Source organism: Petaurus breviceps, unplaced genomic scaffold (assembly GCF_028583685.1).
Source record: "Petaurus breviceps papuanus isolate PSGF00001 unplaced genomic scaffold, PetGlider_PUasm1.0 688, whole genome shotgun sequence".
NCBI lineage: Eukaryota > Metazoa > Chordata > Mammalia > Diprotodontia > Petauridae > Petaurus > Petaurus breviceps.
The window spans coordinates 17,924,741-17,938,985 of record NW_027186457.1 but is presented as its reverse complement, the minus strand read 5'-3'; the positions used below and the strand labels follow the sequence as shown (position 1 = coordinate 17,938,985).

At 35.8% G+C, this 14,245-nt stretch overlaps 1 protein-coding gene across 1 annotated transcript in view; it reads left to right on the top strand.

Moving 5' to 3' along the window:
• Window positions 1-3,022, top strand: part of PLSCR5 (phospholipid scramblase family member 5) — a 52,795-nt gene extending 49,773 nt beyond the window's left edge. Inside the window, exons 8-9 of the mRNA XM_069104438.1 lie at window positions 2,718-2,800; window positions 2,891-3,022. Of these exons, the coding sequence (XP_068960539.1) occupies window positions 2,718-2,756 (39 nt within the window). The 3' untranslated portion in view covers window positions 2,757-2,800; window positions 2,891-3,022. The remainder of the gene's footprint in view (window positions 1-2,717; window positions 2,801-2,890) is intronic.
• Window positions 3,023-14,245: the final 11,223 nt, after the last annotated feature.

Below are 14,245 nucleotides of genomic sequence, written 5' to 3'. Positions count from 1 at the left end.
AATCAATAGCAGAACAAGATTAGTTTTGCATACATTGAGTTGTGGTTGGTTGGAAGATATCAAGTGAGGGGAATGTTCTATTCCCTATCTAAGAGATAGCTCCCAATATTAGGAAGCTTTTCGTTCCATCAAGCCTAAATCTGTCTCTCTGCAACTACCAACAGTTGTCCCTACTTCTGCTCTTCTGGGCTGCTAGAAATAGCTGACATTCACATGGTGCTATAATATTTGCAAAGTTCTTAATATGCAATGTCTCATTTGAGACTAATGACAACCACAACAATCAAACACCCCCTGTGAATTATAGCACTGTGGGTATAATTATTCTTCTCTATGTAGACAAAGAAACTGAGAAAAGAACTCAGGTGATTTGCACATGTAAATGTTAAAGTCTGAATTCAAATCCAGGTCCCTCCTAAGTTTCAGTCCAGCACTCTTCTCACTACACCATGCTACCTTGCCTAGGTCTAATCCTTTAACAGGACAGCCTTTCCATACTCGAAGATAGCTATCATGTCGACCCCAAGTCATTTCTCCTCCAGGCTAAACATCTGCAGTTCTTCAGCCCGTGCCCATATGGTTTGAACTGAAGCTCTACACCATACTGGTCATGCTGCTTTGTATTCTCTCCGACGAATGAATGCTCTTCCAAAGAATATACACTTAGAAATGAACACAATACTCCTCATGGGACCTGCCCCCTGGACTGTTTGCCTTTCTTAAGGGTCTGGATTCCAGTTATGGCCCTGCTATTTACTGCTTGTGTGACCTTGGCAAATCACTTATGAAAGGACTGATTAGGTGATTTGTAAGGTTACCTCTTCAAGCTCTAAATGTGATCATTCCTATGTTTTAGTGTTAATGCAAGTTACCTTTGAACAAAATGGAACAGAGTTTGTCAATGAATGCTGTCCTGAGCTCCCTTATGTTATACCTTAGCCCAAACTTCATGACAAGGGCTGCTTCATTTTTACCTTTGTATTTCCTGCCACATAGTATGTAAAAGCACTCACTGAATTCATGGTCACTGGAAGGTGATACCTTCATATAACCTTCATATGCTGTCTATACTTTGTATGTTCCCAGTTATATGTACAATAGGCCATTCAAAGCACTTAGAACAGTGCCTGGGACATGTTATGTGGGCATTTAATAAATGCTTGTTCCCTTCCTCGCACTACCCTCTCATGAACATGTTGTTTCCTCTATTAGAGTGTAAGCTCCCTGAGGACAGGGACTATTTTTTTTTCCTTTTTCTCTGTTCTTGCTTCTTAGCAGAGTGCCTGGAACACAATAAATGCTAAATAAACATTAAATGCTTGATGTCCAATGGAAATAACCTCATTAAAGGTTACACATATGCACACACGTATATATATATATATAATATATATATATATATACGTGTGTGTGTTTATATATTTGCAGAAAAGTAGAAAGGAAATTCCCATTCACATATTTTACCTGACTTTGCTGAATTAATTGTCAATCCACACAATCATTTAGGGAATACTTTATTCACTGGAAGGATCTCACTATCCCCCTTTTCTTTCTTTACTTTGTTACCTTAATTTTTATAACCATACACAGAAAAGAGAATGTGATATAGTAGGTAAAGTGCCGAGCTTGAAGTCAAGAAAACCTGAGTTCAGATCTTATTTCTGACACTCATTAGCTCTGTGACTCTGCAAGTCAAAATTCCGATGTTCCTCGGAAACTCTTGGGTTTGATATCAGACAACGTGGATTTAAACCCTGGTTCTGCCATTAATGACCTGAGTGGCTTGGAACATGGCAGTAAGCTTCTCTGGACCTTAGTTTCCCATCTATCAAATAAGGAAATTGGACCAAATTATCTGTAGTGTCCTTTCCAATAGTAGATCTATTACTCTATTGTAGATTGGATTTGCTCTGTCTTTTTGGTGCCTGGAGTTCCAGTATTCTATTTTCCGTAATGATTATTGAATCATAGATCCAAAAGCTGGAACGGACTCCAATGGTACTCTCATCTAATTATCTCATTTTACAAATAAAGAAACTGAGTCTCAGGGAGATTAAATTCCCTGCATGAGGGCACACAGTTGAGATGAGAGTCAAGCACAGTGAAGATGTAGACTCAGGTCCTGTCACAGGATCAGCAGTCTTTCTATTGAAATAATAGACCTTTCCTGCATCAAACCCCTTTTATATACTCTCAAAACTAGTTTTCAAATATATTTAGGACATCACATTATTGTAGACAGTTCAAATAAGCTTAGAATGAGCCCATAACCTTTATTTTTCCACATGAAAGATGAGGTGTATGTGATGTCATGGGCTTCCACATTTGGCTTGATGGCAAGAATTTCCATTTTTCTCACATAAAAGGCAGGGCTCATGTGAGAAATTACATCCAACAAAATGTAACCCAATGCACAGTTCTGTGTGTCCAGGAAGTCGTATTTGACACTTCAAAGGAGAAATAACTGAAAATAAGAGCGAACACCGCCACAATGCCTGGACCATTCAGATATGTATTCCTAATTACTCACAGGGCATAGAGATACTTACAACTTTCTGATTTCCTGCTTTATAGCTATCTCGGCTAAATGACATTTTGCTAGAAAACCACTGGGAAACATAATTGCTTCACACAATCAAAGCTTACACGTCAAGCGTTTGATCTTAATTGTTGCCTTTTTGTATCTTCCTTCATATTCACAGTTTATTTATTTGTAGGACTTTATGTTCTTTGAACATTCACTGGCTGGACTTTAACAAGCAAGATGATAGAAACAATAAAGTATGCAGACCATATTTCAGTAAGTAAAAAGTGACTTTAAATGATCCTCTTCCCTTTGAAGATGTACACATTTGACACTGGTTAATTCTTTTTTTTCATTTTCTTCTAGAGATCCCTTGGGCTCAGCATTTCGTTTCTGATATGCCTGGATATCAGCTTTCTTTTTTTAAAAAGAAAATATTAATTATAGCATTTATTAAAATATAACTAAACAAATAATTAAGTACTTGAGTGTGTGTGTGTCTGTGTGTGTGTGTGTGTGTGTGTGTGTGTGTGTGTGTGTGGTGGTGGTGGTGGTTTCTGGCTTGAGCACAAGGTTGCTTTGAAATCCGGCCATTCTTCTTTTTTCTCTTTTGATGTTATGGCATGAAAGATGAGAGTTCAGGCTTGCAGCATCACTGATGAAAATTCAATGTTTAGAGAATACTTTGAAGTTTTTCTGGTACTGGGACTGGTTACTAATCAAAAGAGTAATATTCCCACCACACTTTTTTCAAACATAGTTTCTTCTGTTTTTGTTTTGCCTGATCACCATTGAGTTGTTTGTATTTTTTCAATCAAAGGTTAAAAGTTGGATAAATACGTGTTGAAGGATGGAGTGTAGAAAGCAGAGCTAATAATTTTCTTCTTCGGCTTAACAGAGATTTGTTCCAAAGCAAAGCTCAAATTTACAAACCAAACTGTGCTGAAAACATCTCCCCCTGTATTCAAATATTTGCTTATTTCCATATCTGTGGGTTACTATAACACTGCCAAGGAGGAGCAGTTGCAAAGTGAATGACCATTGAAAACTCATGTAAGCTTGATAAGAAGGGGAAAAAATTGGAACTGTCCAAAGGTGGAATGCACTGCCTCATAAAGTCCCTCTGAGGGTAAGAGGCATCAGAGTTCTTCAAACAAAGTGTGGCTGGCCATCTGTCAGGTATAGTTAGAAAAGATAGGTTCTTTCATTCAGGGATTGGTTAGACAAGATAGCCTTTGAGGTCCCTTCCAACTGTGGTTCCACGATCTTCAGGACATGAAAGAAAAATCACTTTAAGCAAAAGGGGAAATTTAGACAAGAAACAAGGCAAAGTAAAATGCCCTTCAGGTTAATTTACCCTTAATTGATAATTATGTTTCTACCTCAAGATACTCATCTATACTACTTCACAGCATCCCTAATAGGAACATTTTATGCCAAATGTCCCATTTCTCTTGTCTGGAATCAAATTGGTATTGAATGTGGAGATTACTTTTGTTTCACTTTAAGCATTTACATAACTTCTAGAGAGATTCAACTGCATATGAAACTTGAATGGAAAGTTAACTGTATAACCTGCAACCAAATAACAAGGGTTGTTCCAAAAGTTGAACTGTAGTACTTTTTTTGGCAAGTTGTCTACAAATAACAACTTTAGCCTGGGTTGGTTGAGGTTGTTATTTTTAGGACTTTCTGCCTGCCCACTCTGTACTGCATAAATGCAGAGATAGACTAGGTTTATACCTAGGATATTATGACCTCTAACAACAGGGGTTAAACTTTTTTACTCAATCTCTGACTCTTTACTCCACTATGACAGAGTCTAAATGAAAGTTACTTAAACTTAGGTTCAGCTTATTTCTGGGATCTCCCCAAAAGAGGGAGAAAAGTTACTCAATACCTAATATAAATCACATATGGGACAAGTATGTATTTCCTCCACATAAAAGAAATGCTAAGCATAAAAACTCAAAACTATGCATTGACAGAGATTTAAAACAGGATTCACAAGCAAATTAGTATTGTGCTCTCCCAGTTAGACTGAGAAGTAAAAAATCAATTCATGATACAGCTTTAGAGAACCCTGAATGAGCATTTTACCTTTCACCTTAGCACGGGGTCATGAAGAGGTTCTATACTTGTAGTGGCAGATCAGATGGCAATATATCTGTAATAGGTAGGCACTGGTGTCTGGGTTGATGGCTGTATGTTACCATTATATGTGTCAATAAGAATGACATGGGGGGGAGAAAGGAAGAAAAAGGAGGAGGCGTGGGTGGAAGGAAAGAAAGAAGGAAGGGAGGGATGGATGGAGGGAAAGAGGGAGGAAGGAAGGAAGGAAGGAAGGAAGGAAGGAAGGAAGGAAGGAAGGAAGGAAGGAGGAGAAAGAGGGGAAAAGAATATCAAATAAGGTAATCAGATGTTGTTAATAGTGTCCTTGTGCACATACAAGTGAAATTGAGGGACATTTGAAAAATTTTACACTTCTAGAAATGAGTCCATTCTTCTGATTTTCACAGAAAGGAACATTCAAGAAACTATTGTCCTCAGACATCTAAATACAAAAGCATAAAGTATAGCTAATAAAGAAAGTGAACTGGATAACACAATAAAAGAAACCAAACTGGACCTCATAGGTATTACTGATATTTGATAGAATGGGACTCTACTTCTGAATATGACTCTGGAGGAGTATACATTGATTAAAATGAAAAGGATAGTTAAAACTGGGCATATGAGAAAATCCAACAACCAGAAAGTTAGAAAATGGTGGGAAGCATTTGGCTGCAGAGTGAAAGAAGCAGAAGTAGACATGTTATTGTTATCAGAGTATAATGAAGAGCCCCCTGAGCAGAAGAACTGGGGAGAGCATGAGAAGTTCTGGAAACATCACAAGCTTGGGGTTTTACAGATTAGTGACATTGGTCTTCATTTATCTGAATACCTGCTGGAGCTCTCTGCCAAAAATAAAGCAGTCTGATAATTTACTGAATTGCTCTTATCTTTAAGTTTATCCTTCTGAAGTAGAGGTTCTTAACCTATAGTCCATGAAGTTTTTGTATATCTATACATTGATCTCAATGCATATATTTCAGTGAATTTAAATATAGTTTTCTTTGTCACCTTATATATTTTTTTCACATTTAAAACGTTATTCTGAGAAGTCCATAGGCTTCAAGAGATGGACAGAGGTATCCATGACATAAAAAAGTTAAAAAAAAAACCAACCCTGTTCTAAAGGTAATGAACCAATAAATAGACAATTTTATTTTAGATCTGATTTTCACCAACAAAAAGAAATTAATTACCAAAATAAGAATGCTATGAACCTTAAACTTGACATCTGTGATAAAACAGAAAAAAACTAGCTCTTTGACATTATTGTTAAGACAGTATATTTCAAAGACCCTGAGGAAGAAAAGTGGCAAGTGGAAAAGTGGTAAATCAGTAAGTAATGAGGAAAAAAGCATTGAAGAATAAAAATTCTAGGACACAGGGTGCCCATTGTGATGAGAAAGAAAGGGAAGTACCTAAAGAATTAATGTGGATGCATAGGGACCTCTTTGACCAATTTAGATTGTTAAAAGGCATGTTCAGAAAGAAGAGCTAAGCAAAGCCATTTAATGACGGATGACCCCAAAGTGTGTCATAGTCATATAACAATACTGTCAGTAGTGCTAAAATTCAGAGGAAGCTGGAGAGGAAAGCTAAGTAAAAAAGGGGGGTGGTTATAGTGACTAAAAGAACTGCATTGTGAAATTAGGAAGACCAAAACCCTAAGCAAGTTATTTAACTTCTCCTGCCTTCATCTGTAAAATGAGGATATTAATGGCACCTCCCTGACAATGCTTCTGTGAGAAACAAAAAATATGCAAAACATAAGCGCCTATCTCAATCCTAACTATCAAAGAAGAAATGGTCTTAGGGTGACTGTGAATGGTATGATGATAGTAGGTGATTTCATCCTCATCTTCATCCTCTCCCTCTTGCTCAGAATGTACTTGACTCCTAATCAAACCTATTGTCTGCAATTACCTTATTCATGCCAGAGATCCTGGTGTTAAAAGGTCTAGTGTCTACAGCTTTCTCTTCTGGCCAGGGTTCTAAAACTGGCCATATTAACAGATGATCTGAAAGTACCAACAATTTCCTAAACAATTTTTACTGAACTTTGCCAAAAATTAGAACTGATTTGTACCTCGAGAAGTACTTTATATAACTAATTTGCCATATTTTTCACTATCATTTGATATAATAGAGGACACATAAAGGTCAGACTCATATTCTAGTTTGTTTTTTTTCCTTTGATGTGAATCTATCATCTGATTACTTCATAAATCAATTTTCAAGCTTGTCTGTGAAGGAATGCAAAAGTTACTTGATTATCCTCTCCTAAATGCTCAGAGTTGGCAATAAATGTATGACTGTAATAACATTGACTTTCTCTCATTTTTAGATAACTAGGATGTTGCCTTTCTCCATTCTCTTGCTTTAAGGAAGAGTTACAGAAAAGAAGATAAATAGATAAAATAATTTGAACACAGAGTATATTCATTAGCAGGCACACAATATTCTAAGTACATGACTAGTAAAGACTCCGTTCCAGCATCTTGCTGTAGTGCATCCTTAAGATTAACTTTCCTACTTCCTGGTTCCTCATTTTGGCTTTCCAATTTTGCTTCCACCCTCTTTATTAGATAATTCAGAAAATATGGGGGATGGGGGATGGAACAAAGAAGGAAGAGTAAATAAAGCACCCAGCTGAGCTCTCCCAACATTCCCCTCCCTCCAAATGCCTTTAAAATAACACCTCAAAACAAATTCTGTAGTGGCAGAGCCAGAAAAAAAACTTTCCAGCAGAGAAAAAAATAGGAGTTTGGAAAGATAGATCTGTGACATAGGGGAGGAGACTGATCCAGAGATCATGTGGATGAAACACCATTGGTAGGACTAGGTGGAGATGATAGAAGCAACAGCGGCTTTGGGAGTTCTCAAGCCAGAGATGGTAAGGGGACCTGGAAACTAGTCAAAAAAAATCATAGGGGACCCCTTGTGGTAGCATTGGACACAAGACTAAACGTTGTTTGGCAACTCCATTGCTTATACCCAATTCTGAGTCACAGACTATATACACTTCTAAATTATAGCTCTAGGGCAGGGAGGAACTATCTATCAATGATTTCTGGCCCCAAAGGGTCAGGGACTCTGAGGAACACTATTGTTTCCAGTCCTAAGGTAAATACCAGAGTAGAAACCAGAAGAGCAGTGACCACATCTCTCCCTAGATCACACCACTGTGTACATTAATAAAAGAGAGAAAGGGTAACTCAATGAATCAGGCAAGCAACAACTAGGAAAAGAATAAATAAAAAATCCCCAATTAAACACCAAAATAAAAATCCTAAAAATCAAAGGAGAGAAAAATTAAATTGAATTTTTTTTAATGTACAAATAAATAAAACTAGGAGCTGGTTTCATTAAATAAAAATAACATAGACAAAATGTTTTTAAAATATGATTAAAAAACAAAGAAAATCAACTTATCAGTATTAAAGATGAAATGGGTCAATGAAGATGAAACTAAGGTAATTTTTAGGAATTATTTTGCCCAATTATATGCCGGTAAAATTGACAATCCAAGTGAATTGGATAAATATTTACCTAAGTATAAACTGCCCATATTAACAAAGGCAAAAATAAAATACTTAAATAATGCTGTCTTAGAAATGGAATCAATGAGCTGCCTTAGGAAACAAAAATACTCAAAACCAGATGGATTTACAAATGAATTTTACCAAACATTCAAGGAACACTTAATCCCAATATTATATATGAAGGAAATAGGTAAGGGACTCCTACCCAAATTCCTTTTATGATATAAATTTTTTTGATACCTAAACCAGGGAGAGAAAAAATATAGACTAATTTCCTTAATGAATGTTGATAAAGTTTTTAAAAGAAAATATTAGCAAAGAGATTATATCAACATACCACAAAGATCATATACTATGAGTAGGAAGGCTTTATACATGAATGTAGGACTTGTTCACAAAACTCAATTCAAACAGAAAAGACCTTTGACAAAATACAATACCCATTCCTATTAAAAACAATAAAAAGCATAGGAACCAATGGGATTTTTTTTAGATGATAAGTAGTATTTATCTAAAACCAAGATTAAATAATATATGTAACAAGGGATAAGATCAGGAATAAAACACAGATATCCATTATCACTGCTATTATTCAGTTTTGTACTAGAATGCTAGCTATAGAAATAAAATAAGGAAAAGAAATCAAAGAAATAAAGATAGGCAATGAAGAAATGAATCTACCACTCTTTGTAGATGATATGATGATATATTTAGAGAAGCCTAGAGAATAAACTAAAACACTAATTAAAATAATCAATAATGTGAGCAAAGATTTAGAAAATAAAATGAACCCACATAAATCATCAACACTTCTTTATGCTACCAATAAAACCAAGCAGAAAGAGACAGAAAGAGAAAATCAATTTAAAATAATGACAGACAATATAAAATACTTGGTAGTCTAGTGACTGAGACAAACTCAGGGAATATGAACACAATTATAAAATGCTTTCCACAGAAGTAAAGACAGATCTAAACAACTGTGGAAATATTTCATATTGCTCTCCAAAATGAATTCACATTTCTGAATTCAAAGTTCAGTTCACAGTTTCACCAGCAATGAATTAGTGTTCCAATGTTCCCACTTCCCCTTCAACATTTATCATTTTACCATTCAATCATTTTAATAGTTCATAATTAAGCCAAGCTAATGTAATAAAATGATGATTCCACCAAACTTAATTTAATTATTCAATGCCATAACAATCAAACTACCCAAGAATTATTATATAGAGATAGAAAAAAATAGTAAAAAAAATTCATCTGGAAAAACAATTACAGATATATACATGTGTATATATGTATTATGTATGTGTGTACATATATATATACACATAAGTATGTATATATATATTACAAGAGTAATCATAAAAACAATTTGGTACTAGTTAAGAAATAGAGTAGTGGATCAATGGAATAAATTAGTAAATGACCAAACTAATCTAGTAATTTGATAAAACCAAAGATCTAAGTTTTGGGAGTAAGACCTCACCATTTGACCAAAAAGAAAAATAAATTGCTGAGAAAACTAGAAAACAATTTAACAGAAACTGAGTATACACCAACATCTCACACCAAAAATCAAGATAAGGTAACAAATGGATAAATGATTTAGACATAAAGGGTGACGTCATATGTAAATTAAGAAAGCACAGAAAAATATACCTGTCCAATCTCTGGACAAGGGAAGAGTTTATGACCAAACAAAAGATAGAAAGCATCACAAAGTATAAAATGTTTAATTTTAATTATGTGAATTTAGAAAGGCTTTCACACAAATAAAACTAATGCAACCAAAATCAGAAGCAAAACAGAAAACTTAGAAAAAAATTTACAGCAAATTTCTCTGATAAAGGCCTCATTTCTCACGTATGAAAGGAACTGAGTCTAATTCATAAAAATCAGAGCCATTCCCCATTTGATAAATGGTCAAAGGTATGAACAGCCAGTTTTCAGATGAAATCAAAGATATCAATTGTCACATAAAATGCTCTAAATCACTATTGTTTAGAGAAATGCCAATTAAAACATCTCTGAGATATTACCTCACACCTAACAGATTGACTAACATAACAGAAAAAGAAAATCACAAATTCTGAAGGAAACATGGAAAAATTAGGACACCAATGCACTGTTGGTGGAGCTGTCAACTAGTCCAACAACTCAAGAACAATTTGAAACTATGCCCAAGGGTTATACAAAACTGTGCATACCCTTTGACCCAGCAATATCACTGCTATCCCAAAAGAGATTTTTTAAAAGGGTAAAGGAACTATTTGTACCAAAATATATGACAGCTCTTTTTGTGGTAGCAAAAAATTGAAAATTGAGGGGTATTCATAAATTCACAGCTACACAAGTTGTGGTATATATTGTAATGGAATACTATTGTGCTATAAGAAATGTGAACAGGATGGTTTCAGAAAAACCTGGGAAGACGTATATGAATTCATGAAAAAATGATGTGACCAGAAGCAGGAGAATATTGTACATGTATTATTAGTAAACATTTAACAAAATAATTAAATTATTTTTTAAAAAAGAGAACAACTTAATTTTATTGATTACATAGACTCTCACTTGTTTTAGACTGGCTCTTTGTCTAAAATAATGTATAAGGAAAGATCTAAGAGTCTCAAGACCTTACAATGGATTTTTCCATGACAGCTGTTGTGTTGCCTAATCACACTGAAACTGTACTCACCTGCAAATAATTTCCTACCTCCCCTTGTAAATATGTATTAAATTTGTTAAAACTATTTCTATGTGGAATGATGCTTTGAATTTGAATACCCCTATGTTACAAATATCTTATATGTAACTAATGTAAATATCTTATTAATAACTAAAGTAAATCACTACATAAATTTTAACTTAGAATGTATTTGTTTAAATGAATTTACAAATATATGAATGTGTGCTAAGTTTATTTTACATATTCATCATACTATCCACCATTTTACAATAGACAGAATTGTACCTAGTTGCAATAAAATTGGTTGCATCTTTTCATCTTTCCCTAGTTCTCCCCATTAGAAATAGTTTTGTGGGGGCAGAGCCAAGATGGCGGAGTATAAAAAGGACTTTTGCATAGCTCCTTCCACTTCCTCCAATTAATGTAAAAAATGACTCTAAACAAACTGTAGAGCTACAGAATCCACAAAATGACAGAGAGAAGCTAACTTCCCTCTGAAGACAGCCCAGCAGGGTGGCAGGAAGGGTCTAGCACAAAACTCCAAGAACTGAGCCCAGCTTCTCATGAGCCTCCAGCTGATGGGACTTCAGATCACCAGCAGCTGTGGTGGTTTCCAAAATTATCAACCCATATATACTAAGGACAAAGTGAGAGGTCAATGTAGTGTGGACTTTGGGATCTGGTAGTTCAAGAGTGTGGTCTGGCCTTTGCCCCCTGGAGGGAGAAACAGGTGATGTGTGGTGGCCATGCAGCCACAGCCATGTGGCTGCTTCAGAGCTCCTGGCCTGCAGATTGTAGGGGGACCAAGTGGCCAGTCTGAGAGGTAATCGCTGTTGCTTTAACCTGCTTGGATCTGGATTACAGTCTAGGGGGAAGGTCTTGGGGTGTGTGACCAGTTTGCCAGAGCATGTGGAGGCCTCAGAGAGGATATCTAACTAGTAGCTCCAGCAGCTGAGAAAACCCCCACTATTTGGGACAAAGCTCCCCTCTCTGGAAGCAGAGTTCTACTGTGGCAAAAAGCTCAAAAGTCAAGTAATTGAGTGGCAACATGAACAAGCAAAGGAAGCACAGTAATCCAGCTTTACACTACTATTTTGGGGACAAAAAGGATCAAAGCATGGAACAGGAGGAAGACAATGAAGTCAGAAGTCCTATAATGAAAACTTGCAAGAAAAATATGAGCTGGTTACAGGCCATAGAGGAGCTTAAAAAGGATTTTGAAAATCAAATAAGAGAAGTGGAGGAAAACTTGGGAAGAGAAATGAGAATGATGCAATAAAATTATGAAATGAGAGTCAACAACCTGACTGAAGAAAATAACACCTAAAAAATAGACTAACTCAAACAGCAAAAGAGGCTCAGAAAGCCAGTGAGGAGAAGAATGCCTTAAAAAGCCAAATTTGTCAGATGGAAAAAGATTCTCAAAAGCTCACTGAAGAGAATCATTCCTTCAGAATTAGATTGGAGCAAATGGAAGTGAGTGACTATGAGAAATCAAGATAATATGAAATAGATACAAACAAATGAAAAAATAGAAGGCAGTGTGAAATATCTCATTGGAAAAATCACTGACCCGGAAAATAGATCTAGGAGAGATAATTTTTAAAAATTATTGGACTACCTGAAAGCCAAGATCAAAAAAAGAACCTAGAAATCATCCTTCAAGAAATTCTCAAGGAAAATTGCCCAGATGTTTTATAAACAGAGGGCAAAAGAGGTTGGATGAATCTACTGATCACCTCCTGAAAAAGATCCCCAAAAGAAGACTCCTAGGAATCATAGCCAGGTTCCAGAATTCCCAGATCAAGGAGAAAATATTACAAGCAGCCAGGAAGAAACAATTTTAATATTGTGGAAACACAATCAGGATAACACAGGATCTGGCGGCCTCTACATTGAGGGATCAAAGGGTTTGGAATATGATATTCCAGAGGTCAGAGGAGCTGGGATTAAAAGCAAGAATTACCTACCCAGCAATATTGAGTATCATGTTTTAGGGGAAAATATGGTCATTCAATAGAATAAAGGACTTTCAAGCATTCATGATGAAAAAACCAGAGTTGAATAGAAAATTTTACATTCAGATACAAGAAGCAAGAGAAGCCTGAGAAGATAAACAGGGAAAAGAAATCATAAGGAACTTATCAAAGTTGAACCATTAACATTCCCACATGGAAAAACAATAATTGTAACTTATGAAACTTTTCTCAGTGTGAGAATAGTTGAAGGGAATAGAAATGTGTATAACCCCCCCCCATATATATGTATATGTATATGTATTTATACATACACATGTATTTCTTTATAGGAAGGTATATGGGCATATGAATACATATGTAAATGTGTGTATATATGTGTACAGATACACATAGACAGAGGGCACAGGATCAATTGAATAGGAAGGGATGATACTTAAAAGGTGAAATGAAGAGGTGAGAGAGGAATATAATGAGAGGAGATGGGGAGAGAAAGAATGGGGTAAATTATCTCATAGAGGCAAGGGAAAACAGTTACAATGGAGGGAAAGAATAGGAAGGCAAAAGGGAACCTTATTCTCATTGAATTTGGCTTAGGGAGGGAATGACATACACACTAAATAGAGTATCTCACCCTACAGGAGAATAGGGTTGAAGGAAATGAGAGGGGGGATGATGGAAGGGAGGGCAGGCTGGGGGGGGGGAGGGAAGTTGGAAGCACCCACTTAAGAAAAGGGACAGGAACAAAGTAGAGAATAGAACAAGTGGGGGGATAGGATGTAGGGAAATATAGTCAGTCTTTCACAACATATCCACTATGGAAATATTTTGCATGACTACACATGTACAACCTATATTGAATTGCTCATCTTCCCAGTACAGGTGGGTGACGAGGGAGGAAGGGAAAGAATCTGGAATTTCACAGTCAAATATTGTTAATTTTAGCTCCACACAATTGCTCACATCTGTACCTTCCCTCCAATCACATTACTACCATGTGATTTTTTTCAGTTAGGTCTCTCATTACCTTTCTCCTGGACTATTGCATTAAACTATTATTTGGTCTTCCATTCAAATATTTTCCCTATTCTTCTATTCAAAATTGTATCAAATCGATACTCCTAATGTATGCATTTTTCCATTTTACTACAATGCTCAAGAATCATCATTGGTTTCATATTGTCTCTAATATTAAATAGAAGCTCCTTAGTCTGTGTTTTAAGCCTTTTACAATCTGGTATCAGGCTGTTTCCCCTGATACCAGATCCTAAAGAGGAAAGAGATGTGAAGGAGGGCTTCCTGGAAGAAATGTCATTTGAAGCAGACTTTAATAAGTGAATAGGAAGGAAATGAGGGGGAAAGAAGAAGAAAGGTATTGTAGGGATTTGGAACAATG